The sequence below is a fragment of the Furipterus horrens genome, unplaced genomic scaffold, assembly GCF_987537825.1.
Source record: "Furipterus horrens unplaced genomic scaffold, mFurHor1.1.pri manual_scaffold_3, whole genome shotgun sequence".
Lineage (NCBI taxonomy): Eukaryota > Metazoa > Chordata > Mammalia > Chiroptera > Furipteridae > Furipterus > Furipterus horrens.
In genome coordinates this window covers 184604341-184629646 of record NW_028327173.1, presented here as the reverse complement: position 1 = coordinate 184629646, position 25306 = coordinate 184604341, and the positions used below count along the sequence as shown (strand labels likewise).

General features: G+C 36.1%; 1 protein-coding gene across 8 annotated transcripts in view; it reads right to left on the bottom strand.

The window, feature by feature from the left end:
• The window catches only part of GPHN (gephyrin), a 414033-nt gene that overhangs the window by 176638 nt on the left and 212089 nt on the right, over positions 1-25306 (bottom strand). For 4 of the 8 annotated variants that reach the window (XM_090271004.1, XM_090271006.1, XM_090271005.1 and 1 more), the window contains 3 exons: positions 21983-22049; positions 15545-15817; positions 14163-14270 (listed from right to left, as the gene is read on the bottom strand). In XM_090271004.1, coding sequence (XP_090127130.1) covers positions 14163-14270; positions 15545-15817; positions 21983-22049 — 448 coding nt within the window. The remainder of the gene's footprint in view (positions 1-14162; positions 14271-15544; positions 15818-21982; positions 22050-25306) is intronic. The other 4 variants (XM_090271010.1, XM_090271012.1, XM_090271011.1 and 1 more) reach the window with 1 other exon arrangement.

Sequence of the window (25306 nt, the reverse complement as noted above, 5' to 3'; positions counted from 1 at the left end):
CTTTCCATAACATCCTCAATACCAATGGTACTGCCACTATTTCAAGGCTTGACAGTTTATGTGATTTGTGAAAAATATCCCGTAACTAGGATGAAAAGCAATAGAAATTTGAGAAGAGAAATGGTTCCATCTACCAGTACATTTGAGTACTAAGTTGTGATAAATATTCTTAAGTAATTGAGGTAGTCTGATTTAGAAGAGCTATATGTTGACACTTATGTCTAATATAAAGGCCATGATTGGAAAGAAGGTCAAATGCCCCTATTATATTTCCCATGACATCATGTTCCTCTACTTCATGGCAATTATCATACTTAGACTACATTATACGTGTCATAGTTTGATCAATGTCTATCTCCCATACTAGAATGCATTGTTATGATGATGCAACTTGTTTTTGCTACTATTGTGTGTCCAGTACCTAATGAAATACCTGCATAAAGTTGCATGTGTGATATATGTATTTCCAGACTTACATAGCTACACATACACATCCTATGCATCTCTCTCCTCTCTGTGTATGGATGTAAACAAAAGAGTATGATATTTGAGAGGAAAGATAGGTTTAAATTTGGGGGTATATTCTTTTGAGTTAATAGTTTAAAATACCCAATGAGCTATTAAGAAACATGAGACTGCAGCTTAGGAAAGAGTTAGAGATTGAGTATATACTTTGGGAATTATCAATGGAGGTGGTAGTTGCAGTTATGTAAATATTTCGATCACCCAAGGAGAGTATATAAAAGAATGAAAGATAATGGTTGAAAATTCTAGGTGATATCCATATTAAGAGGTTACAGAAGAAAAAGAATTGGGGGAAAAACCTAAATGGGATGAACATAATCCTATTTTTCCTTGAATAATCTGGGTTTATATCTATTATCCTGGCTCAATTATTAAATAGCACATCTTTTCGTTTTCAAAAGTACTTCAGTTTGAAAAATAACTTATTTCATCCTCCTCTCTTTTAAAAAAATTTTTAGGGGTGATATTGGTTAATAACAGTATATAAGTTTGAAGTGTACAAATGTATAATATTCATCTGTAAATTGCATTGTGTGCTCACCACCCAAAGTCTAGTCTCCTTCTGTCACCATATGTGTATTTTAACCCTTTTACCCTCTTCATTCTCTCCCCAAGCCCCTTCTCCTCTAGTAACTTTCATACTGTTGTCTTCCTTTCTTTAAGAAACTGTTAGAGGCAAAAGAGGAAAATCAAGAAAGTGTGGCAACCTAAGACGCAGAGGCAAACAAACACAGGAGCCTGTCATGATGAGGAGACAATTTCTGGCCAAGATAGAGGCCTAGACTGACAGGCTCCATCTTCCTCCACAACTAAGAAGGACTACAACTACTGCAAAACCAGAAATAACCAGAAGTTCCAGAAAATAAAGCTACATGGAAGTCCAACATATGAAGTTATAAAGAAGTGGTGCTTGTCTGGACGGGTAGGAGGGGTGAAGTCAGGGCAGAGAGGTCAAGCTGTGCTGGCGGTGGCGGTGACGGTGGTGGGATGGTGGTAAGCACAGACACCCGTATTTAAGGGGAGGCGAGAAGTGCCTGGGGAGCACAATCGGCTGCATACCACATCTGTCAGCTTACAATTTCAAAACCGGAAGGCAGACCCCCATTGACTCAGACTGTGAGGGCCAGAGAGCGTGGGGACAGAGGAGGAGGCTCCTGGTCTCTCAGCGGAGAGTGAACAGCAGGAATCCATCTTGGACCCCCGCCCCCACACAAAACGCCACAGTGTGGTGAGAAGGGTCATCTGCTTGTGGCAAGTGCTCAGGGCTCTTCCCCCTATAGCGTAGGAGGTTTGACAGCCCCACCTAGGAAGCAAAGGTAAACACAAAACTGTCAGGAGGGCATAGATCATGATAGAGATCCTGGTGCCGCAGCTGATCAGACAGAAAATATCTAATCTAACGAAGCAGCAGATAGGAAATCTTTCTGAGGCACAGTTCAGAGCTTTGGTTATACAAATGCTTACAGACCTAACAGCAGATCTTAAACAAGACAGGGAAGGAATGAAGGCTAGCCCTGCTGAAATGAATGAAAACACATACAAAACTAGTGGTGAGGGCAAGAAAACCAGGAATCAAATCAACAGATCAGAACATAGGGAAGGAACAAACAGTCAACCAGTGCAGAAAGAGGAAACGAAAAGTGAGGAAAACGAGGAGAGGCTCAGAAACCTATGGGACAGCTATAGGCAGGCCAACATCCGAATCATAGTGGTGCCAGAAGGTGAAGAAGAAGAACTAGAAGTGGAAAAATTATGTGAAAAAATAATGAAACAGAACTTTCCTAACTAAGGGAAGGAAATAGACTTACAGGTCCAGGAAGCACAGAGAGTTCCAAAAAAGCTGGACCCAGGGAGAACCACACCAAGACACATTATAATCAAAATGTCAAAAATTAAGGATAAAGAAGAAATCTTAAAAGCAGCAAGAGAGAAGAAGAGAATTATGTACAAAGGGGTCCCAATAAGACTATTAGCTGATTTCTCAAAAGAAACTCTGCAGACAAGAAGGGACTGGCAAGAAATATTCAAATTAATAAAAAGCAAAAACCTGCAGCCACAATTACTCTATCCAGTGAAGCTGTCATTCACAATAGAAGGGCAGAGAAAGTGTTTCCAGGACAAAGTAAAACTGAAGGAGTTCATCAGATCCAAACCACTGTTACATGAAATGTTAAAAGGACTTGTTTAGGAGATAGAGGATCAAAACTATGAACATTAAAATGAAAACTGTATCACAACAACCAACAACAGAAGCTAGGGAATCGAAACAAAGGCAAACTAAGTAGGCAATGAGAGTGGGAAAAGAATTATAGGCATGGGAACATTTTGGGGGGGAGGTCAGCGGGCAGGGGGAAGAGGAGAAAGGGAGGGAAATGGTACAGGAATTAAGAAGCATAGTAGGAGGGAGTAACTAGTCCTTTATCAGTTTTATATGGTGTAAATATCTATTCCTACTCTAAGGCTTATCATGACTTACTTTATCATGCTTTTGATAAATATAATATTTTAATTTAGTTAAATCTATCAATATTTATTTATGGTGAATAGTTTGGGTCTTAAAAGGAATCCTTCCTGAGTCACACCATTGGAAATGGCAGAATAGGAATGCCAAAAGTCCATCCTTCCATGAGAGATGATTAAAGTAGCAATAATGTCAGAATCAACTTTACCAGAAATCTGGATACTAATCAAAAGTTTATAGTAACCAAGGGAAGGCTTAATCAATTTAAAGGAAAAACCCAACTGATTATCCACTAAAAGCTCAGTGGTGGCCTTGAAGACACAGTACACATTCCTGGTAAAGGTTCTTACACGTGAAGGAGCACAAACCTTATTCTCAAAAATATGGTTGTTTATTTCAACATGTCTGGTGGCTCAATGAATGACACATTTGAAGGGCTTGCCTTTATTTCCCCTGACTTGGAACACTCACAGAGTTCAGGAAACTAATTGGGGGTTGGCGGGGAGTAACTGTCAAAATTTAAAAGCAGATTTATTAATCATTGTCTTGGCAAAGAATAACAGTTGAGATGAACAACAGATTAACTGAACTATTCAGGTAAAAGAGCTTTGAAAAGTTTCCATATATTCCTAGGAATCCAAAAGTTCATGCATATGCCCAGGGATAGGCTCACTCTTGGAAGACTTCACCTAATCTTTCACTTCTTGTTGAACTTTAGACTGCACAATCAGGAAATGAAGGGTAAGGCAGAGGTGTAAACTGCCTGGCTGAGTGTGGAAGACAAGCCCTGATACATACAAAGAACCCATCTGCAAAGAATTGAAGAGTTTTCTTTTTTGGTATGTAGGTTTTTTTCCCAGGTATTTAAGAAAATCTCTGTCGAGTCACTAGCTGACCACAAAGCTAATGGTATAGAGACATCAGTTACCACACACAGCAAAGAATAACAGACTTGACAAAAATAGTTCAGAAAAGTTAATCAACAAATAAACAAGTATACAAGCAGCAATAACATACTCCAGGGAGAAGGGAGATTCTGATATACAGATTACCACTTATAATATTCAAAGAATCCAGTTTTCAACAAAAAGAAAGAAAAAATAGAAAAGGTCACTGGGAAAGCCGAGGCATTGAATTGACTAGACAAAAATTATAAACAAAGTATTTAAAATATATCCAAAGAGCTCAAGAAAACCATGGACAAAGAACTAAATAGAGCATGGAAATGATGTCTTGCCAATAGGGAATATCAATAAAAATAAGAAAAAAAAGGGAACCAAGTAGAAATTCAAAAGTTGAAGAGTAAAATAACTAAAATGGAAAGTCCACTGGAGTCAGGGGCATTCAACAGCATAATTGAACAAGAAGAAAAAAGAATTAATGAACTTGAAGTTAAGTCAATTTAAAATACCTAGTTTTAGGAGCAGAAAAAAAATGAAGAAAAGTAAACAGGACTCATGAAACCTATGGGATACCAACAACTGCACCAAGATATGCAAAATAAGGTGGTTCCAGGGGAGAAGAAAGAATCAAGAGGTAATATTTGAAGAAACAATGCCTGAAAAATTTCCAAATTTGATGAATACATGAATCTACATATCCAAGAAGCTCAACAACCCCAACTTGGATAACCCAAAGATACCTAACCAAGAAACATAATCAAACTGTCAAGAGTGAAAGATAAAGACAGAATCCTGAAAGTGCCAAAAGACAAGCAACTTATACAAGAGATACTTAATAAGAGTAACAGCTGATTTCTCAACAGTAACTATAGCAATTAGTAGGCAGTGAAATGACATTTTCAAAATGGATCTGAATAATAAAAATAGATGACTTATGAATGCCTAAATAGATTGTCAGAAAATTTACATCATGTATCTTCTGAGAGCTTGGTACTAATCCTTTAAAGGCTATGATTAAGTATAATGAAAATCTTACTAAAGAACAAAACTATCAAACTTGTGTACCTTGAGTTCAGTAAGGTATCTGACAAGTCATTCATAAAAGTTTTGTGGACAAGATAAAGAAAGTGGGTTTTGATGACTATAAGACAAATATATGTTAGCTGGTTAAGCAATTACAGTCAACAGGGTTTCTGGTAGTATGTGCAATGGCCTACCCTAAAAAAAAGGTTACATCAGTGACTTGAATGAAAGCATTGTTAATATATTTATAGGTGACAAAGCTAGGAAAAAAACAGGTAATATACCGAATGGTCAATATAGATTTAAAAAAGATCTCCTTAGGCTAGACTGATCAGCTGAATGTAGCAAAATGAAATTTAACAGAATTAATATGAAGACCTGAATCTAGATTAAAATCAATGATACAAAAAATGCACAAGAATATACAAAGAAAATACATACTTTATGATTTTTGTCTAGAAAGTAAACATATAAGGCATGACTATAACTTATCTCTTATAAATACAAAAATTTAATTATTCATATGAATGTTTCTTACAAGGGCTATCTATACTTATTAAAATTATTTTCCCATTTAAAAATTTCATAATTTCTTTTGTCTTCAATGGTATTAATCAGAGTCCTTATTAACATTTGTTTCCCTATATAAATTTGCCTCCAAAAAAATGAAAAGGTATAATCTTTCTGATACATGCATTTCAGTATCAATTTCTGATGGTATATATAAAACACTTAGAAGGGTGTCTGCTCTATAGCCAGCATTCAAAAAGTATCTATTATCATTATTACTATAGTTGCTTAATATATTGGCTTACTATTGGGAGAGAATATGCTGATTATACATCTGTTTCATGGAAGAGTCCTTACACATCATGGGCATTATAAAATATATCTTAGTTTTTTTTATTTATGATTATTAAAGTATAGTTGGCATACAATATTATATTGGTTTCGGGTGTACAACACAGTGATTCAACATTTATGTATTTTGTGATGTGATCACAAAATACATAAATGTTGTTGAGTAAGTTTAGTAAGCACCTGTCACCATGCAGTTATCACACAGTTATTGACTATATTCCCCTTATCTTGTATTTTTATACCTGATTTATAAAGTTAATGAATGGACATCTATTCCTTAGAGATGGGACATCTATTCCTTAGAGATGGGTGATCCACTGTATGTTTTCATGGAACATATTTAACAAATATTTGTACAGTATATACTATGTCACAAACTGTGCTGGATGTTGGATATAAACTAAGAGATGTAATCCTTATTCTTATGGACCTCATAGTCTACATACATATAAATCAAATACATGAATAAGTATATAATTGTAAATTGTGATAAAGGCTATAAAGGAAAAGAACATGGTGCTATGAGAGACAATAAATGCAAGAATAATTTAGGTTGGAGGAGACAGATCAGATAAATCTTTCTGTGAGAAAGATATTTAAACTGGAATAGAAAGAATAAATAGATACTAGCCGGGCAAAGAGTAGGGTTAAGAATGTTTGTACTCAATGTTTGTATCTATAAGCCTTTGGAGAGGGGCACCAACATTAATCACATTCACAAAGGAGGTCACCATTGATATAAAAATGTAAGAACCACTCACTGAGCTAGGCCTTAAAAGATGGTTAAAGGCCGAATAAGACAAAAAAGGAAAGGATTGTCCAGTTGGGCAAAGGACAGAGGTGTGAAGGGAGAATTGTATAAATCATATCTGAAGGTTGATTAAGTGTCAGTGAGGACATCAATCCCCTAATATTAAATGTTTACTTTAACAAGATAACATGTTAAGTGCTTTTATATCCGTTTTCTTATTTAAATATTCATAAATTACTCATGAAGTGATAATGGAGTTAATATCATTGTTATTTTATTTTAGAGAAGCCTGGGGCTTAGAAGGAGAAGCAATTTACCCAGTGTCAGAACTAATAATTAACAGAACTAAAACTATCAGATGTCAAACTCATGCTGTTAAGTACAATGCATATGGCTTTCCAGATTTGAAAAAGGTCTATACAGTTTATTTTAACATAACTTCCGATTTATTTTATTGATATAATAGTAAACTTTGTGAAAGACTTATGAGAGCATATATTTGCCCAAATAAAAATACTACTAATTCATCACACTTACATACATAATGAATCCAACAATTTTACTCAAAGGTCAACATTAGGAAAGAAATAACTGGCATTCTAACAAGACATTTCCTTCATTAACTATAGTAGTTATACAAAAACTTCAAATATTCATTTATTATGAAAGATCATATAGCCTTCTACAAAATCCTGCTATGCAGCATCCATATGAGTAGAAACAAACGAATAATAGTATAAGCAATAAAAATGCAAATTAGGCACATGAACATTTTTAAGAAAAATTTAAGTTTTTGTAAACATCAATGCATCACTGTAATCCTTTTGTGTCAAGAAAAATTATGAAAGACTTTGAAATGGACAAAACAATATTACTAGGTGTCCTGTGTACTGGACCATTCTGGATTATCTACACTGTTCATAGCCTTTCAGCTATTTTACAATTCTAAACTGTAAAAACTGATAGTAATGTAAATGGTTTTGGTCCAAATGATTCTATTGTGCCACGGAAGTGCAACGGACCGCTTTACAGACAATGACCAAGTATTGCATCTATTTGTAAATTCATTCCAGCATTCCTAATACCTATACAGTTGTGTTCTCTTTTTCTGTGAACTAGTTGTAACATCTTTCTGTGACCCTAATTAATTAATGAATAAAATAATATCTTTGATATGTATTCATTTGGTATTAATAAAATTTTATCTTAAAAATTATTTTTAACAGTTTTAGAGATCATCCACTGAGATACCCAGTGGATTTATCTAATAGAACAAACTGTGCTGTCGGAGTATAACTTGAAGCACTTGTTTAAGTCCACAGGTATCTTTTCTTTGCAACCGGAGGTGAATCTCAAATGCCAATAGAACCTATATAACTGTCTGTTTCCTCAAGGTTTAAAAAACCTTAAATAAAAATCCTATTATAATGATTTGTGTTTTGTCTTTGTTTCTATTTTGTGCAGTGCCAGGAAATTATTGCTCATTGATGGCAGCAATAATTGGGACTTTGGTTTTATTGTCTGACCAGTTGGTGATCCTGTAAATGGATTACAGATTTTATTCTCTATTGGGTGGAAGATGACAGATGTCATTAATAGTCCTTTTTATTTGTCTATTCTTTTGACACCAACAAGCAGTCAAAGAACTGTGTGATGTGGGAAATTGTATTATGTATATACTTTAGCTTTACTGTCTGCTAAAATAGATGTAGATAGTTCTTAAATTACCTAACTCCAGATTTTCTCAGTGAAGTATAAATGTCTTACTTTCATTAAAATTCAAAGTTATAATTAATATGCGTCACTGACACTGTAGTAGGAGTGAGAGTGATAGAGAGCATGTGCTTTTGTTTTTAAGGCATTAAAGTTTTGTTCTAAAGCTGCAATTTCAAGCTTTTGGTCTCTGGATTGTTTACACATTTAAAATTTATTTAGAGCTCCTACAGCTTTTGTACAAGCAGGTCATAACTTTCAATATTTACTGAATTATAAGTTAAAACAAAACAAAAATTTTTAATGTTAATTTATTTGAAAAAACAAATTAACATATTGCATGTTAAAAAACTATATCATAGTATTACTATGAAGATAGTTTTTATCTTGTGGATCATCTAAGAAAGAACTGCAGTCCCAGAATAAAGTTTGTTCAAGAATATTTGAAAGAATATTATAAAGACTAAAACTCAAAAAGTAAAGTTTATTTCCTTTTATTTTTAATACCTGAGTCTGAAAATAAGTTGTAAAATGTGTTGAACATGAAAAAAGTTTACTTAATTTTGATGGGCTGTTCTCCTCGACTTATTGATTGGTGCCTTTATCTACTATGTAATCTATTCAGCAGAAATGCTGTATCTTACCAGAATAAATTTCTGTGCTATATATTAACTTTTATCAGATGCGTGAGCATTTAAGGGGACAAAAAACAAATGACGAAAGTTCCTCATTTATGAAAGAGCCAATTCTTAACAACTGTGTTACCTTTTATGGTTTTAATAACATTTTATTGTCATTTTAATTAAAAGTCTCCCAAAAATTATTTCACAGTTCTACAGGATCCTATCAAAATGAAGTGTGTAAATTTCCTCTGACATCTCAAAATTTAATCCTACAAATAAAACAAATTAAAAAAAATTTCATGGTATAGTTTCACCTGAAACTGTCTTTGAGTTTTCCCAGCAAGCAGCTAGAAATTACAAAAATTTGTTTTTTCAACACAGAAAAAGAGTGAAGAAAGATATAATTAGGTAATTTATTATTTCAGATCTCATATTTAGGTCTTTGAATCACTTTATTTTATTTAATTTTTAAATCTTCACCTGAGGCTATGTTCAGTGATTTTTTAGAGAGAGAGTGAAATATTGATTGATCGCCTCCTGCATACACCCTGACCTGGGATCAAACCTGCAGCCCAGGCATGTGTCCTGACCTGGGATCGAACCTGCATCCTTTTGGTGTATGGGACAATGCTCCCCCAACTGATTCACCCAACCAGGGCTCTTTGATCCATTTTAAATTAGTTTTATATGGGGACAAACTGTAATCTAGTTTCATTCTTTTGCATGTGGCATTCCAACTTTCCCACCACAATTTATTGAAGAGGCCTTCTTTTCTCCATTGTGTGTTTTTGGCTCCTTTGTTGAAAATTATCTGCCCATATACCTGTGGTTTTATTTCTAGACTCTTGTTCTGTTTGATTGATCTGTGTGTTTTCTGCTAATACCATACTATTTTGATTATCATAGCTCCATAGTATAATTTGAAGTCAAGTAGTGTGATACCTCAGGCTTAGTTCTTTTTTCTCAGGATTACTTTGGCTATTTGGGGTCTGATGATTTTATGATGTGGTACATATATACAATGGAATACTTACTCAGCCACAAGAAAAAAAGTAATATTGCCATTTGTGACAACATAAATGGATCTTGAGAATATTATGCTAAGTGAAATAAGTTAGTCAAAAAAAAAAAGGTAAGAACATACAGTTTCACTCATAAGTGGGATATAAATCTGAAACTCGTGGACACAGACAGCAATGTGGTGGTTACCAGAGGAAATGAAGTGGGGGTGGTGGAGAGTGGAGGGAGCCTAACATATGAAGCCTTTCTGGGCAAAGTCCAGCCATTGTCGATATAACGAGAACAGTTTAGGCAACATGGATGTAACCTGGCAGCCAAGGAGAGTGGACTGCAATGCGTATGCTTGGACAATGATGACTTCACTGTACTAGTCAGTGGGGGGTGGTAGATGCCGCTGAGTATGTAGAGCAATGAATCTGCATCAAATTTTGTGTTAAGCTTGAACATTCCTCCACGAAAACTATTCGGATGATTCAGAAGGCCACAGCTATGGGCAACTGGTGACTGGCAGCTTCATCATGACAACATGCCTGCTCGTGCATCATGTTTCTTGCGGAGTTTTTTGGTGAAACATCAAATCACAGAGGTGACTCAATCCAACTACAGCCCAGATTTGGCGCCCTGAGACTTCAGGCTTTTCCAGAAACTAAAATCACTTTCGGAAGGGAAGAGATTTCAGACCGTTGGTGAGATTCAGGAAAATCTAATGGGGCAGCCTCAGTTCCCTTGAAAGTAGGCACCATGGACCTCACACAGTGCTCCCAAGTGTTCTTTGATTTTCTTATCAAAACTTTTAAAGTAGCTCTCTTTTTGTTTTTTAATGGTAACATTTATTTTGGACAAATCCATAGGAGTGGCAGGTTGCTAATTCTGACTGGCCATTTGAATTCAACATATTGTTTTCTCTATATCCTTTACCAAAATGAAGTCATCAATTTTTTTCTTCCCAGGGCACGCAGATTTTCTTGTATCCAATGGAGCCTGGGGAAAACCTTTATTGTGCTGAAATTCTCCAGAAGATTTAATTTCTGTCAGTGAGACAAGATTTCCTATTATGTATCTCTGGATATTTTTCCTTTTTGTCTCAAATTCCTCTTTGCCTGTAATTATGACTTGTATTTTTAAATCTATCAGTTGCCTTGAAGCTGCATTGCACAAGTTATAATTTCTTCAAATTTGAAAAAACCTTCACACTTATTTTATAACCACGGAAAGACAGGATTTATTTTCTTTTTTTCCCCCTGTTTGTGTCACATTCCCCTACCCTCTAACCTTTTGAATCAGAATTCTTGCTCAAATATGAAACTTCAGGGATTCCTGTTTGATATATTTGTCATTATAATAGAAACTTTTCATCTATTAGATGAGATAGTACATACTGAGGTATATATTAGTTAAGATGCTTTTTGGTTGCAGACAACAGCATATCCATTTCTATCTCTAATTAACTTTTAATTTAAAAAAGCCATTTATTGGCTCATGTAACTGAAAAATAAAGAGGTAGTTATAGTTCAACAGGGGCTTGAGTGAGTGGTTCAAACCTTGTGAACAGAACCCAACACCTCTCTTTCTCTTCCATTTCTCAAGACCGCTTCTTTACTTTTGGTTCCATATTGCCAGTTATTCCTTTCATGGTTGTAAGATGAAATTCTTGAGGTTGTATATTTCCTTATTAATATCAAGTAAGAAACAGAAAATTTGTACCCCCAGTAGTTCAAATAAAACTTAAGAGATGAGACCCACTTGTCCTACTGGCCTGAATTATGTGTTTCTTGAACTAAAAACTATGGCTATGTGAAATGGACATGCTGAGTAAATTAAGTCAACCTATACTGGAGGTATAATTAATCCTCCACCAAACTATGTGACTGGGAAATGCAGTACAGAGTTAGAAAGAGGGAATGGGAAATGGCTGCTAGAGAGGCAACTAACATATCTATTATAAGAGGTATTCCTCAAACCTCTTTATTTTCTGAAAAAGCAAATTGATCAGTTTAGCAAAAACTAGTAATAAGATCACTAGTAACTAATTATTAAAGAGTCAGTACATTGATCAGGTTTCACATTCTTTATCTTAAGAAGTAGATAATTGAATTAGGAATGTAAAAAATTAATTAAAAAAACTCCCTAGTTATATTGTGATTTTTTTACAGGCTAGAACAATCCATTTATATTTGCATTCTGAGCATCAAGCATAGAGTTTGGTGCCTAGAATAAATTTTGTAAATATTAAACTCTAAATTTATGATTTTCCCTGATATGCTTCAGTTGGTACAAATAAATAACTTCTTGTGACCTACAGGGTGATTATTATCATTTCCATCTTATATATGAGAAGCTGAACTTTAAATCTTGAGTAATTTGCCCCCAATATTAACTGGTAAACTCAGGACTTACATCTAGGTTTTCTGATTTTAAGTTGCATAATTTTACATTATTTCACATTGCCTCACAAGCCTCAAAATGGGAATCAGCTGAGGGAAATTGTGATTTTTCTTTCCAATATGCAATTAAGACTCTCCCTTTCAAAAATGAATTTTTAAATTTCACATGGGTAAAGCTTGTAAAAATCAGCCAAATAGTTCATAGATAAATTGTAAGTGACTGTTCTCATGTAGAGATCTAAAAAACTGACAATAAATCAGGGCATTTAGAACCAATGAGACTTGTTAATAAAGTTAGTGCCAGATAGGCATTCACAGAGTTAATATAACTTCTTTAGGAGCATTAAGAACATTAAAAACCTTCCTTTTCATTATTTTCTGTTACATATTTCTTCTTTTTTCATTCTTTTATAAGGATGTTAGTTCTGAAAAACTAGAACATTATACTCTCTGAAATATAGCTCTGATTATTATTTGTCAAAGGAGGCACAAAAAATGTAAGTCTACTTATAAAACTGGGTTTATCTGTCAAAAAGACCATAACCACTACTTAGAGAGGATTATTAAATATCAATAAATAAAAAAGAAGTTCCTGGGTTATGCCATAATGAGGACATCCAGTTAGAACACTTAAACAGTGATTGTCAGCTAGTTCCTCCAGAGAATGAAATCCTAATAATAAAAGGAATCCATTGTATGTAATAATCAATTTCTCTTTCATGTATCTAGGATGGTACTAGTTATGTGCAATCCATGGAAGAACTAAAAAAAAAGTCAATAAAATAATTTTGGTTGTAATAATATAAAATTCAAAATATGATTACTTAAAAGTTTAGTTATGCATACAAATACTTCAATTTGAAAACTAGGATGGTTATTACAGTTGTTATGGTTGTTTTGTAAGACAAGAATACAAAAAATAGTCCTGCTTCAAGTTTGGTATATTATTGAATGTTTGTAATGTATAACAGAGCTATATCGAGAATTCACATACTAGTTGTCAAGCTAAATTCACTAATAATTTTACTAATCAATACTTAAATTTTCTACTTGTTCTTTGACTAGCCCAAGTTTATTTCCAACCAGGCAGTGCTTGCTGTATATAAGGGTTAGAGTCTCCATTTTGGTAGTGTATCTTCTAAGAGATGACCCAACCACTTCCCCAAATTCTGAGTGCTTGCTCTTTCTAAGTATTTAAAGCCAAATTTTACTTTAATATTTATTTTTTCCTCTCTGTTTATACGCATGTCAGGAATTGAGTTAATTTTTTTTTTTTTTTTTGTAGTCATGGTCTAAAATATCACTGCTTTAAACTTTTCTAGCCTTGTATACTTTTTAAACTATAATTCAGCCAGTGGCTGAAAGAAGTAATGATATGTACCCTCAAAAGTTTCTATTGGAAAATTAGGAACCTCAGAATTTGTATCAGGACTCAACTCTCTAAATAGTTGTAATGAGAATATAATGAATAAAAAGAAAATAAGACGTAAACCATGAGCAAAAAAAAATCCAAGACTAATACAAATGAAATATTAGTTTGACCAATCAGTTTAGATTTTAAGACATAAGGTGAACCTCTTAAAGGGATTACTTTAATTAATTCAGGTAATTTACTTGAAGGTATGTGATAAAATTGCTAAAGAAAAAAATAATGTCTGAGCAATGAATTTCTTAGAAGTCATGTGATGAAAACTCATTGCCACAAACTACAGAATCTTAATAATATTAAAGTAGTTTAGGTACAGGAGAAACTATTAAATTAAATTTTGTGATGGAATATACTCAGTGGCACTTACACTTTCATAAGAAAGCACTGCTGAAGATCCTTCAGAATAAAACAATGGTAGGAAGTAGGTGGTATGCTTGCAAAATCATTAATGCAAAAGCCTCTTATCTTACCCGTTCATCTGTACTGCCTGTTGCATGATGGGAATAATTGATGAGACCAGGGATGGGCTGCTCACCGTGTGCCATGATAACAGCAGGACTGGTGTAGAATGGATGCTTCTAATGCACAACACATAACAACTATGAATATAGTGACAAGAAAACATGAATCTACACAAGCAAAATGACTGGAAAGGAAAAAAGGTGAAAACAAATGGAACAATGAAATGTCAAATCAGTTTAGATTTCAAATGCTATAAAAGCTTTTTTCTTAATATTGAAATTGGTGGTACTTTTTACTCTTTTAATTAAAAGAGAAAGCTTATATATTTATTTTTAAATGTACCTAATTCACCAATTAGTTCCATAAAAACAAACAAAACAAAAGAAACCTCACATACAACTTAAATACTTACTAGCCTTAAGAACTTAATGGATCATTAAATAGGTCTGGAGATAGAATCATCTGGTCTTCAGTGAAAGAATCACCTATTGGTTATCTGAATGAACACTTCGGAAGGATCTCTATGATCCTTTCTAATCTATGATGTCAAAAAAAACCCTCTCATGCTATCCTCATAACCAAAATAACTGAATGATCCATAAAACTTTAGGAATTACTTAAATTGGTGATTAGATTTTCAATCTGTATGCTCTCAATCAATAAACAATCATTGTTCCCAGAAGTGATATGTACTTTCTGATGATTTTAAAGCATGCTGGGTGGATTATACTAGGTATGGATAGTAATAAAAATCATGTTCTGTGACTTTAAGATGACTAAATTTACTCACGTACCTCATGGCACTCTATTCACTCCCAGAATTCCCCAAAAGAATTAGTAATACTTTGGTACTGTCCTAATAATCTTTATTAAATTAAAATTAAAATATCTTTTATCCATTTCCTCTCTACACCACTATGGTAATTTGCATCATTATATTTAAATAAGTGCTTAGTTAATTGCCTTATATTAAAAAGCCTTTATTAATCATTTTAAACTAATCTCTTGAATCATCAAAGGTCTCCTACCTTCAGTTTGCTGTTCCTTTAAGAATTGGTGAATATTTGATGTTTTGAATATATGAACATTGTGTATTTACTATGACATCTCCAAAGAGTTCTTCAATGTCACATTATTTATCATTGCAGCTATTACTTCACTAGGTAAACAGCAGTATCTTTAATGTCTCAGAACCCAGAAAATGCTTCAATGTCTTCAAAATCTTTACATTATGGAGGAAACATAGCTCTGGAGAGTCATGAGTATCCTAGTTCTTTTTAAAGGATGCACTGAGAGATTTGAAACTTATGGAATGATGGCATGAGAAGAAGGATGAAATCAGTACATTTACCTGTGGGTCCTTTAGATCTTTGAGTCTCAGCAGGCTTACCTTGGCAGCAATGGCTGCTGCTGTTATATGTGATGAAGAACTGTCTTCTGTTGAAGCAACACCACTGTCTTTCTTCTCTTCTTCCTCTTCCTCACATTGAACCCCTTTGTCTTCTGTCTGTTTATGAGGGCTAGTTGTGGGAGGAGGGGAAAGAGGAGGTGGTGGGGAAGGTAAATCTTCAAGTTCATCATGCACTTCCTTTACTTTTACAATGGCATCACGTAAAAGGTCAATAGCATGAGGTAGAGCTGGCAGTATGAATTGAAAACATTCCTGTATGCAAGAGGAAAAAAAAAAAGAAGATGAAGCACTCTTATAGGCATATAAAATGACAGCAATAAAAGTTCTCTGTGATTTTGGATTTATATTTCTCTTTATCAGTCTTAAGAATGAATCATATTTAAAGCATTATTGTTGTAAAATGAAATATGAAGTAGGCATGGCATATATTACAGTATTCTCTGAAAAACTACAGTACTATATAAGCACACAGTACATTAAAAAAAAAAAACATTTTATACAACTTTGGGGTTTAAAGGCTTCACTTCTCTAATTATAGCAGAGCACTATAACTAGCAAACCAATTGAGGCCCGAACTATTTTATTCAGAGATCTAAAGCTCTGACTAGCATCACAAAGTATAGTTAGGCAACGTTAGATATAAGTTTGTACAGAACGCTGCATTAAAGTCAATATAGTCTTCTGTTCAACTGCTCACTATTACTAATAAAATATCACCAAAAAGAAAAGGTGAGAACTTTAACCATAGAACATAGGGCCAGATACGTCTGCGGAATGTGTTTGGGCAGAGGTCTTTCTCTTTTACATTTAAAGTAACTTACCTTAAAATGTAAGCTGTAAAGATGTATCTTAAATTTATGTAGGGTCACTGGACAATGTGAAAGTGTGTCCAATATTTTGACCTCTCTTCATATGACTCAATCACTTTACTGATAAAAGACTGTATAACAAAGAATTTAACTTTAACCAAAGGGAGGTCTGGATTTCACTCTCAGATTTTGGGAGGTGATCTCTAGTTCCTTGGAATATCATGCCTGATAGAAGTGTCTTTGTACCTTGGCCGGGTGCTGAGTTGGTTGGAGCACTGTCCCATGCACCAAAAGTTTGAGGGTTTGATTCCTAGTCAGGGCACATATCTAAGTTGCGGGTTTGATCCCTGGATGGGGCATGTACAGGATGCAAATGATTGATGTTTCTCTCTCACATCGATGTTTCTCTTTCTTCCTTCCTCTCTCTAAAAGCTTGGGCCTTTAGCTACTGGACAGTTTAACAATATGGTTTATTATGAGGGCTTGGGGAAATATATCACTTTAGCCTCTGGGAGGAACTAGACGGTAAAGGCATCAGTTTTGCCTTTGGAAAGGAGTAGGCTAAATGTCAGCTATATGGGTAATATGTGATCAAGTCTCAATAAAAACTCGAGACACCACAGGCAGAAGTGAGCATACCTAGCTAGCAATACTCTGTGCGTATATTCTCATATTATGGAGAGGAGGTAATGAGAGGATGGCCAGAAGTCCCTCATTTGGTACCTCTCTTAGACTCTGTCCTATCTGCTTCTTCCCTTGGCTGATTTCAATCTGTATTCTTTCCCTGTAATACAGCATAACTGTGAGTACAACAGTTTTCATTAAGTTTTGTGAGTGCTTTTATTGAATTATTAAAACTGAGGGTGGTTTCAGAAATCTCTTGAATTGCAATTGGTGTCAGAACTGAAGGCAGTCTTACGCAGAGTTCTATTGCTGTAGTTGGCTAACTTTCGCAATTGGCCCAAACTCCTTACAGTTGATGTTAGAAGTGGGATTCACTAGAAAGACTCTGATGCACAAAACATGTGATCTGGGAGGAGCAAGGAAGAGAGAGTGGGGAATAATCACTGTAGAGCCTGAATGAACACAGGGTCACCCACAGAATATAAATGCAGCTTTGCTGCAATTAGCTATTGAAGATAAAAGTTAACAATGGAGTTTCAAAATGAAAGATTCAGCTCCTAAGGAGCTGTGCCACTGGATGCATAAATAAATGCAAATAACAAGAGACAAGGTACATATACAATCCCTTGGTTACTGCTATCTGTGCTAGCCAAAATGAATGTAAGGGAGAATGTTAGGGTGGGTCCCGAGGCTGAGCCAAGTTGAGATTCTGGCTGGTCTGATACATATAGTTGGTAGCCTCAGAGCTGTTTCCAAAGGAAAAAAGTTAGGTTGAAGCAATAAATAGTGAATGAAGTTGGAGTGATGTATAAAAGAACAGGGGAAGAGAGTGAGAGATACAAGGAACTTTTCCTAGTAGGGTGGAAATTGAGAATATCATGCTAAGTGAAATAAGCTAGACAGAAAAAGTTAAGAACCATATGATTTCACTCATATGTGGGATATAAAACTGAAAGCAACAAATGAACAAACAAAAAAACAAACAAAATATTAAAGGCATAGACAACAATATGGTGGTTACCGGGGGGAAGGCAGTGGTGGGTCGTAAAGGGAAAAGGGGGTCTAAAAATAGGTAACGAAAGAAGATTGACTTTGGGTGGTGGGCACACAATGCAATATATAGATGTATCATAGAATTGTACACTTGAAACCTATAAATCTTATTAACTAATGTCACCCCAATGAATTTAATTAAACGAACAAAAATGAAATGGCTAATAAAGCGAGCACTGATGGGAGCAAAACAAAGGTCTTAATGTAGCATTGTTGTGGGTTGAGAAAATAGCTGGGAGCACCTGCTGGTCTCCTGATAGCAGTGTCTGTTTTCCTGGTGACTGTGGCCACTGAAACAGTCTAACAATGTAGTTTAATGTGAGGGCTTTGAGTCCTAAACAAATCTCTACTGACCTTAGTTTAGGAATATTTAAAAAGCTAGAAGGCAAAGATGACTGTAAGAAACCTTACTTGGAATCACCTAGCGTGATGATCCCATGATCTAAATCCAGACTAAAGGGTCTGGATCCCTTGGCCCAATGCAGGCCTAGAATCCAAGACCATACGCACAAAAATGGGTAAAATGGTCAGGGAATGAAGAAGAGATTTTGGGGGAAATTTTTGAAATGGGAGTCCCATGTACTGTGATTCTAGAACCCTTGAAGTCCTAATGAGGGGATACTATTAAATTGAGAGGATATAGAAATGCAACAGGAATTAAGGTAAAAGTTTGGATGAAATAGAATGTTTGTACAGTGAACTTTATGTGAAGTGGTGGATCTCCTTTATTTGAATGCATTATGGGAATGGATATTGTGTTTGGAGAATTTTTCCCCTACTCAGTATTGTAAAACAGAAGGCACGTAAATCCACTCTTCCACCAATATAGATCGGATATGCTAAGTGGGAATCAGTAAGATTGAGCCCACACAGTTCATTGACTTGCTGTACAAGAGCCCTGAGTGGAGAGCAACCTGGGGCTTATGGCAAAAACCTGTGAGTGCCACCCAACAATACTGCTGGGATTCTGGACCAGAAAATTTCTATTTGAGAAGGCAGTTACTAGCTTGTTATTGAATTTTGAGACTTCCCTTATTATTGACAGATATAAAATAATATAATCTTGAAACCTGAAATATCCATAATGTCTTAGGTAATGTCAGAAAAATGCTCTAATGGGGAAGGCAATGCCCAGGAGAGTTCCATAATAAAATGGAAATGGTGGATATAGGATCATGCTACCAGGAGAATGCAAGGAGGTACTCACGAGCAGGTAGCCTCTTTTCACCTTCACCTAGGGCCGACTTCGGAACCACCTGAGGAGCTGCTGGATCCTATGGCCACTTGGGCCACTTGGGCGGTGCCCTATAAACAGCTTTCTATTGATCAACAAAGAGCTGCTGGGTTTATGGATGGCAATTCCAAGGTGAAGGGACAGCATCCTGTTTGGAAGGCCGCCACTCTGATTGAAGAAGGTAAAAACAAATCAGCTCGATGGGCTGAACTGCATGATGTTTGGCCCTATGTTTGGGTTTTTATTGACTCATGAGGAGTGTCTAATGGTCTGGCCGCATGGTCAGGCTGCAGGACAATGGAAAACTGGTCTAGTAAAGGGATTCCTGTACGGGGCATGGCCTTATAGGAATCACTCTGGGAATGCAAGGGGTATATTAAAGTAAGATATGTTAATGCCCATCAAAAGAACCCCCTTCCAGAATTAAAAACTGACTGGAACTGATAAGCAGATATTGGTGTCCTTCTTGATATGGCCACGAGGCCCATGAGATGAGTGGACATTAGGGGGCTGCAGAGATGGGATGAATGTAGATATATTCCCCTTGTACTTTCTGAGACACAAAATGCCAACAAGAACTGTTCTGTCTGCTAACAAGAGAGACAGAGACGGCAGAGGGCTCTGCAGAAGGTCTTGAACACAGCTAGCAAGTTGGCCTGACGCCAGTACTGGAGGCTACAAATGGGTCCTAACAGGAATAGACACTTTACTCTCAACTGGGCTTTGCTTACCCATTGGTAGATACAAATGCTCAGTGCACGAAAGAATCAGAACAGACGATATTGTATCAATGACCATTTATTCCAAGGAATACACTTTCATCTACAGAGCAATGATTTGATAGAAAATTGGAATGGACAACTGAAATATTTGTTATCTCAAAGGGGAGGAGATAAAGACATGAAGGGCTGACGTACACACCTTCACTGGTGTGTGATCACATTCAACATGAGGGAGGCCACGGGAAAGTCCCCACCTTTCTGGGGAAGTGAGGGTTGGAGGAGGATGCTGTTAGAATATCCATTTTACTATAGGACTATATTTTTTCCCCACATCACCTCAACTATTTTTCCCCACCAGATGTATAACCTCTAGGACCAGGGCTGCAACTGTGAGTGCCTATGAGTTTTGTACCTAAGTAACCCTACCTTATATGAATGGAAATGAACTAGATGGGAGGCACTTGCTAAACAAGCATTATTGATGGCAATCTGGATCGCATAGTGTCCAAACCAATTGTCTCATTCAAAGATTTTCAAAGAAAAAGTTTGGGTATAAACAGAGAGAAGAAATGGTAGCTAAAAGTTAGTGAATGAATAAATGGGTTATACAATGAGGGAAATCCAAAATTATATTGGTGTATCAAGAGGTTTAAAACAAGAGATGATATTGTTTCTTAGCTCAGTTATATACCAGGAAGGGAAAACCTATATGTTGTTGAGTCTACTACTTTTGGAATGTGCCAAGCCTTAAACCTGAATAACATCATTCTGGGAGGCAGGTTTGTCATATATGATGATAGACTAGGCTACCTGTTAATGTGTGTGTGGGAATCCAGTTATATACACCAATATCTTCTGACTCTTATTTTTCACATTACACCTACTACTGTACTGTGATATGTTTTAATACTGACAGTTTAGTAAGATTATACAACTGATATTGTGGTTATATGTACAGGGAAACTGAGTTAAAGCCTCCTCAAAATGTAATACAAAAGGAAAATGACTGGCTTGAGCAAGAGAGCTAATTTCTATGGTAAACAGTTTTAGGTGAATGTATCATATAGACTATAAAGAGTAGATCAAGGTGGAAAATCAGTAAATCAGTACAAAAATATGAAAATGTATATAATAGCTATAGAGGATGGATTACTTGTTTCTCTAGATGTATCCCAATCCCACAGTGGCTTTTCCAAATCTTAGGCATATTCACACTCGTACTGTTTTTGCGTCTATAATAAAAATGCCATAGTAAATACAGATGTCCAGCCAGACAAATATTATAAAATCATTTTGCTGTAAGATAGCATTGGCTAAAGGCCAGGGATTAGCTAGTCTAATAAAGAATTAACCTTATTCAAAGAGAGTCTGGTTTTTGCTCTCAGTAACTGAGAAGTGATAGGAACATCTTTGTTCTGGGGACTTTGACCACCAGACAGTTTAAGTGTTATTTATTATGGGGGCTTTGGGCAATGAGGTAACAGTTTTTCCCCTGGAAAGTATTGGGCATTAAAGGTATCAGACCAACCTCTGGGAAGGGCTAGAGACTAAAGGTCAGCCATATGAGCAGTATGTGATAAGCCCTAGTAAAAACTTTGGACACCAAAGTCTTAGAGCTTCCTTGATTGTCAATACTCCCTGTTTTATTGTACATTGATGGCAGGAGCTTAATGCATTCATGACTCCACAGGGAGAGTCATTTGGTAATTCTCCTCTATTTCTTCCCTTGATTGATTTAAATCTGCATCCTTTCCCTGTAATAAGCCATAATAGTAGGTGTACCATCTTTCAGTGAGTTCTGTGAGTCTTTTTAATGACTTACTGAAACTGAGAGTGGTTTTGGAAGTGCAGTGAATTGCAATTGGTGTCAGAAGTGAGGGTAGCCTTGTGAAGTGCTCCAACTTTTTGGTTGGCTAACTCTCATAGTTGGCCAACACTTTGTACATTAAACCATATGTTTCTCAAGATTTCTTACCTGAGATCCTTTCTTGCTACCTGGCAAGTTAATTATGAGAGTTTTCCCTCTGATTCCACATACAGGTCTGAAAGGAAGGAGAAACTCAATGAATATTAAGTGGCAATGTATGGTTGGTTTAAATACATTCAACAACAAAGAACAATCACTGTACTTTATATATGAACAACTGTTTTAGAAATAAAACTGTTGTGGCTAGAGATTCACCAATTGCTATACAAACTGGGAAATGTGCCTGAGGTTTTTACAGTAATGGTTAGTGCGGTGGATGGGAAACATGCACTGAACATGGAATCAGAATAAATTAAAGCTATTTTAAAGAAATAATGATTAAATTATCTTTTTTCTCTAACTTCGGGTTCTTCATATCTCATATAGTTGTAAGATTTTACCATTTAGTCCCCTCATTCCCCCTCCCCCTGCAATCACCACACTGTTGTCCATGTCCACGAGTTGTTTTTCCTCAGTATCTCCTCCATTCCCTAACCTCCCCCCCAAATAAAATAACATTTTAATGAGACAGTGTATTAAAAATGCCTAGCATAATAATATTTATGTTTAAAAGTCTAACACATAAGGCACTAAAGAGCTAAATAATACATATGAGCTCTTCTCAGGAAGTCAATGAGTTTTAAAGTAAAATAAGGTGTCTCACAAATGAAGGGTAGTGGGAGTTTGGAGAGCTCAGCTATTAACAGATCCATTAATGAACAGTCAATTTAAAGTAAAAGGTCTTTTAGAGATCACTGTAAATTTCCAGGCCACTTTTAAAACAAGTGGTTATGTAAGGAACATATAAAGTAGAAAAGCACTGGAATACTGAGATAGGAATTGAAGTCAATATTCAGAAATCAAGGCATTTCTATATACCAACAATAAAATATCAGAGATAGAAACTATTTTAAATCCCATTTATTACTGCGACAAGAAAAATAAAGTACCTAGGAATAAATTTAACTAAAGAGGTAAAAGACCCATACTCGGAAAACTACATAACCCTGAAGAAAGACATTAAGGAAGATGCAAATAAATGGAAGCATATACCATGTTCATGGATGGGAAGAATCAACATCATTAGAATGTCCATATTACCCAAAGCAATTTATACACTCATCGCAATCCCTAGTAAAATACTAACGACATATTTCACAGACCTAGAACAATTAGTTCAAAAATTTATATGGAACCAAAAAAGACCCCGAATAGTCACAGCAATCTTGAGACAGAAGATTGCAATAGGAGGACTCACAATACCTGACATCAAACTATACCACAAGGCCACTGTAATTAAAGCAGCCTCGTACTGGCATAAGAACAGACAGATAGATCAATGGAACAGAATAGAGAGCCCAGAAATAAACCCAGGCCTTTATGGTCAACTAATATTCGACAAAGGGGGAAGGAACATAAAAGGGAGTGAGAAGAGCCTCTTCAGCAAATGGTGCTGGGAGAACTGAACAGGGACATGCAAAAAAATGAAACTAGACCACCAACTTACACCACACACCAGAATAAACTCAAGCTGGGTCAAAGACTTAAATGTAAGCTGTGACACCATAAAAGTCCTAGAGAAAAACATAGGCAGGAAAATTTCAGATATCCCAAGTAACAGTTTTCACTGATATATTTCCTAAGGCAAGGGAAATAAATGAAAGAATAAACAAGTGGGACTACATCAAACTAAAGAGTTTCTGCTCAGCTAAAGAAAACATCGGTAAGATGAAAAGGGAACCAACCATGTGGGAAAATATATTTGCCAATGATACCTCAGACATGGGATTGATCTCCAAAATATATAAAGAGCTGATATGACTCAACATCAAGAAAACAAACAACCCAATTAAAAAATGGGCAAAGGACCTGAACAAACACTTCTCCGAAGAGGACATACAGAAGGTCCATAGACATATGAAAAAATGCTCAACATCACTACCCATCAGAGAGATGCAAATGAAAACCACAATGAGATACCACTTTACACCAGTCAGAATGGCCATCATCAACAAATCAACAAACAACAATTGCTGGCGAGGATGCGGAGAAACGGAAACCCTAGTGCATTGTTGATGGGAATCCAGACCGGTGCAGCCACTATGGAAAACAGTACAGAATTTCCTTAGAAAAGTAAAAATGGAACTGCCTTTTGAACCAGCAATTCCACTACTAGGATTATACCCAAAGAATCCTGAAACACCAATTCAAAAGAACCTATGCCCCTCTATGTTCAGAGCAGTGCTGTGTACAATAGCCAAGTGCTGGAAACAGCCTAAGTGCCCATCTGTAGATGAGTGGATTAAAAAACTGTGGTACATTTACACAATGGAATACTATGCAGCAGAAATAAAGAAGGAACTCCTGCCATTTGCCACAACATGAATGGAACTAGAGAGAATTATGCTTAGCGAGTAAGTCAGGAAATGAAAGAAAAATACCATATGATATCACCTGATACAGGAAACTAATGAACAACACAAATGAACAAAATTGAACAAGGAACAGAGTAACGGTTATCAGGGGGGAGGGGGGAGGGAAGGAAGAGGGTAAGTAGGCGAAGGGTTTAGTAAAGGGATGTGTATAAATAACCCATGAACATGGACAGCAGGGTGGGCTGGGTGGGGGGTAGCAATGAGGGAAAAAGTGGGACAATTTTAATAGAAAAACAATAAAAATAAAATTAAAAAAAAAAGAATTGAAGGATTTCATGAGTGGAGTCATGCTCTACCAATAACTAGCTGTGTTACTTTTACCTGGCAACATCCCATTTTCATAATTTGAATCAAAGGTATTGATTAGATAAGTCAATTTCTAAAATTGCACAGCTAAGGTTGAAAAAATCATGTAAAAATATTTTTCCAAAACTCGTCGTCGTCGTCGGCAGCCGTCCGTCTCGAGAGACGATGGTGTAGCTTCTTAAGTGTCTATCTGCACCGCCGAGAATGGCTGTGCAGTCCGACACGGGAGTGACACGGCATCTGTCTCCTCCCGTGTTGAATTGACATCTTGCGATGACGCTGGAGTGTCCTCTCCAGTGGAGCTGAAGCTACAGAGCCTGGGCAGGGTGATATGGAGGGTCTGCTGTTGCCCATGCAGCAGACCCCCCCTCTCTTCGCAGCTGAAGGATCCAAGGGAAAGACGGAGTCGATACAGCTTGGCTTCAGGTGCGCCGCAGGAGTTGCCGGTGTTGACTACAACGTCAAACCGCCTTAGGGACTCCGGCTCCGGATTTTCTGTCGGGGTTTACTCCCTTAGCCTTTCCCCAGAAGAGGTATGCTGCAAGGCAGCGGAGGTTTATTTTTTTTTTGGAGTCAGATTGAGTTTATTCCT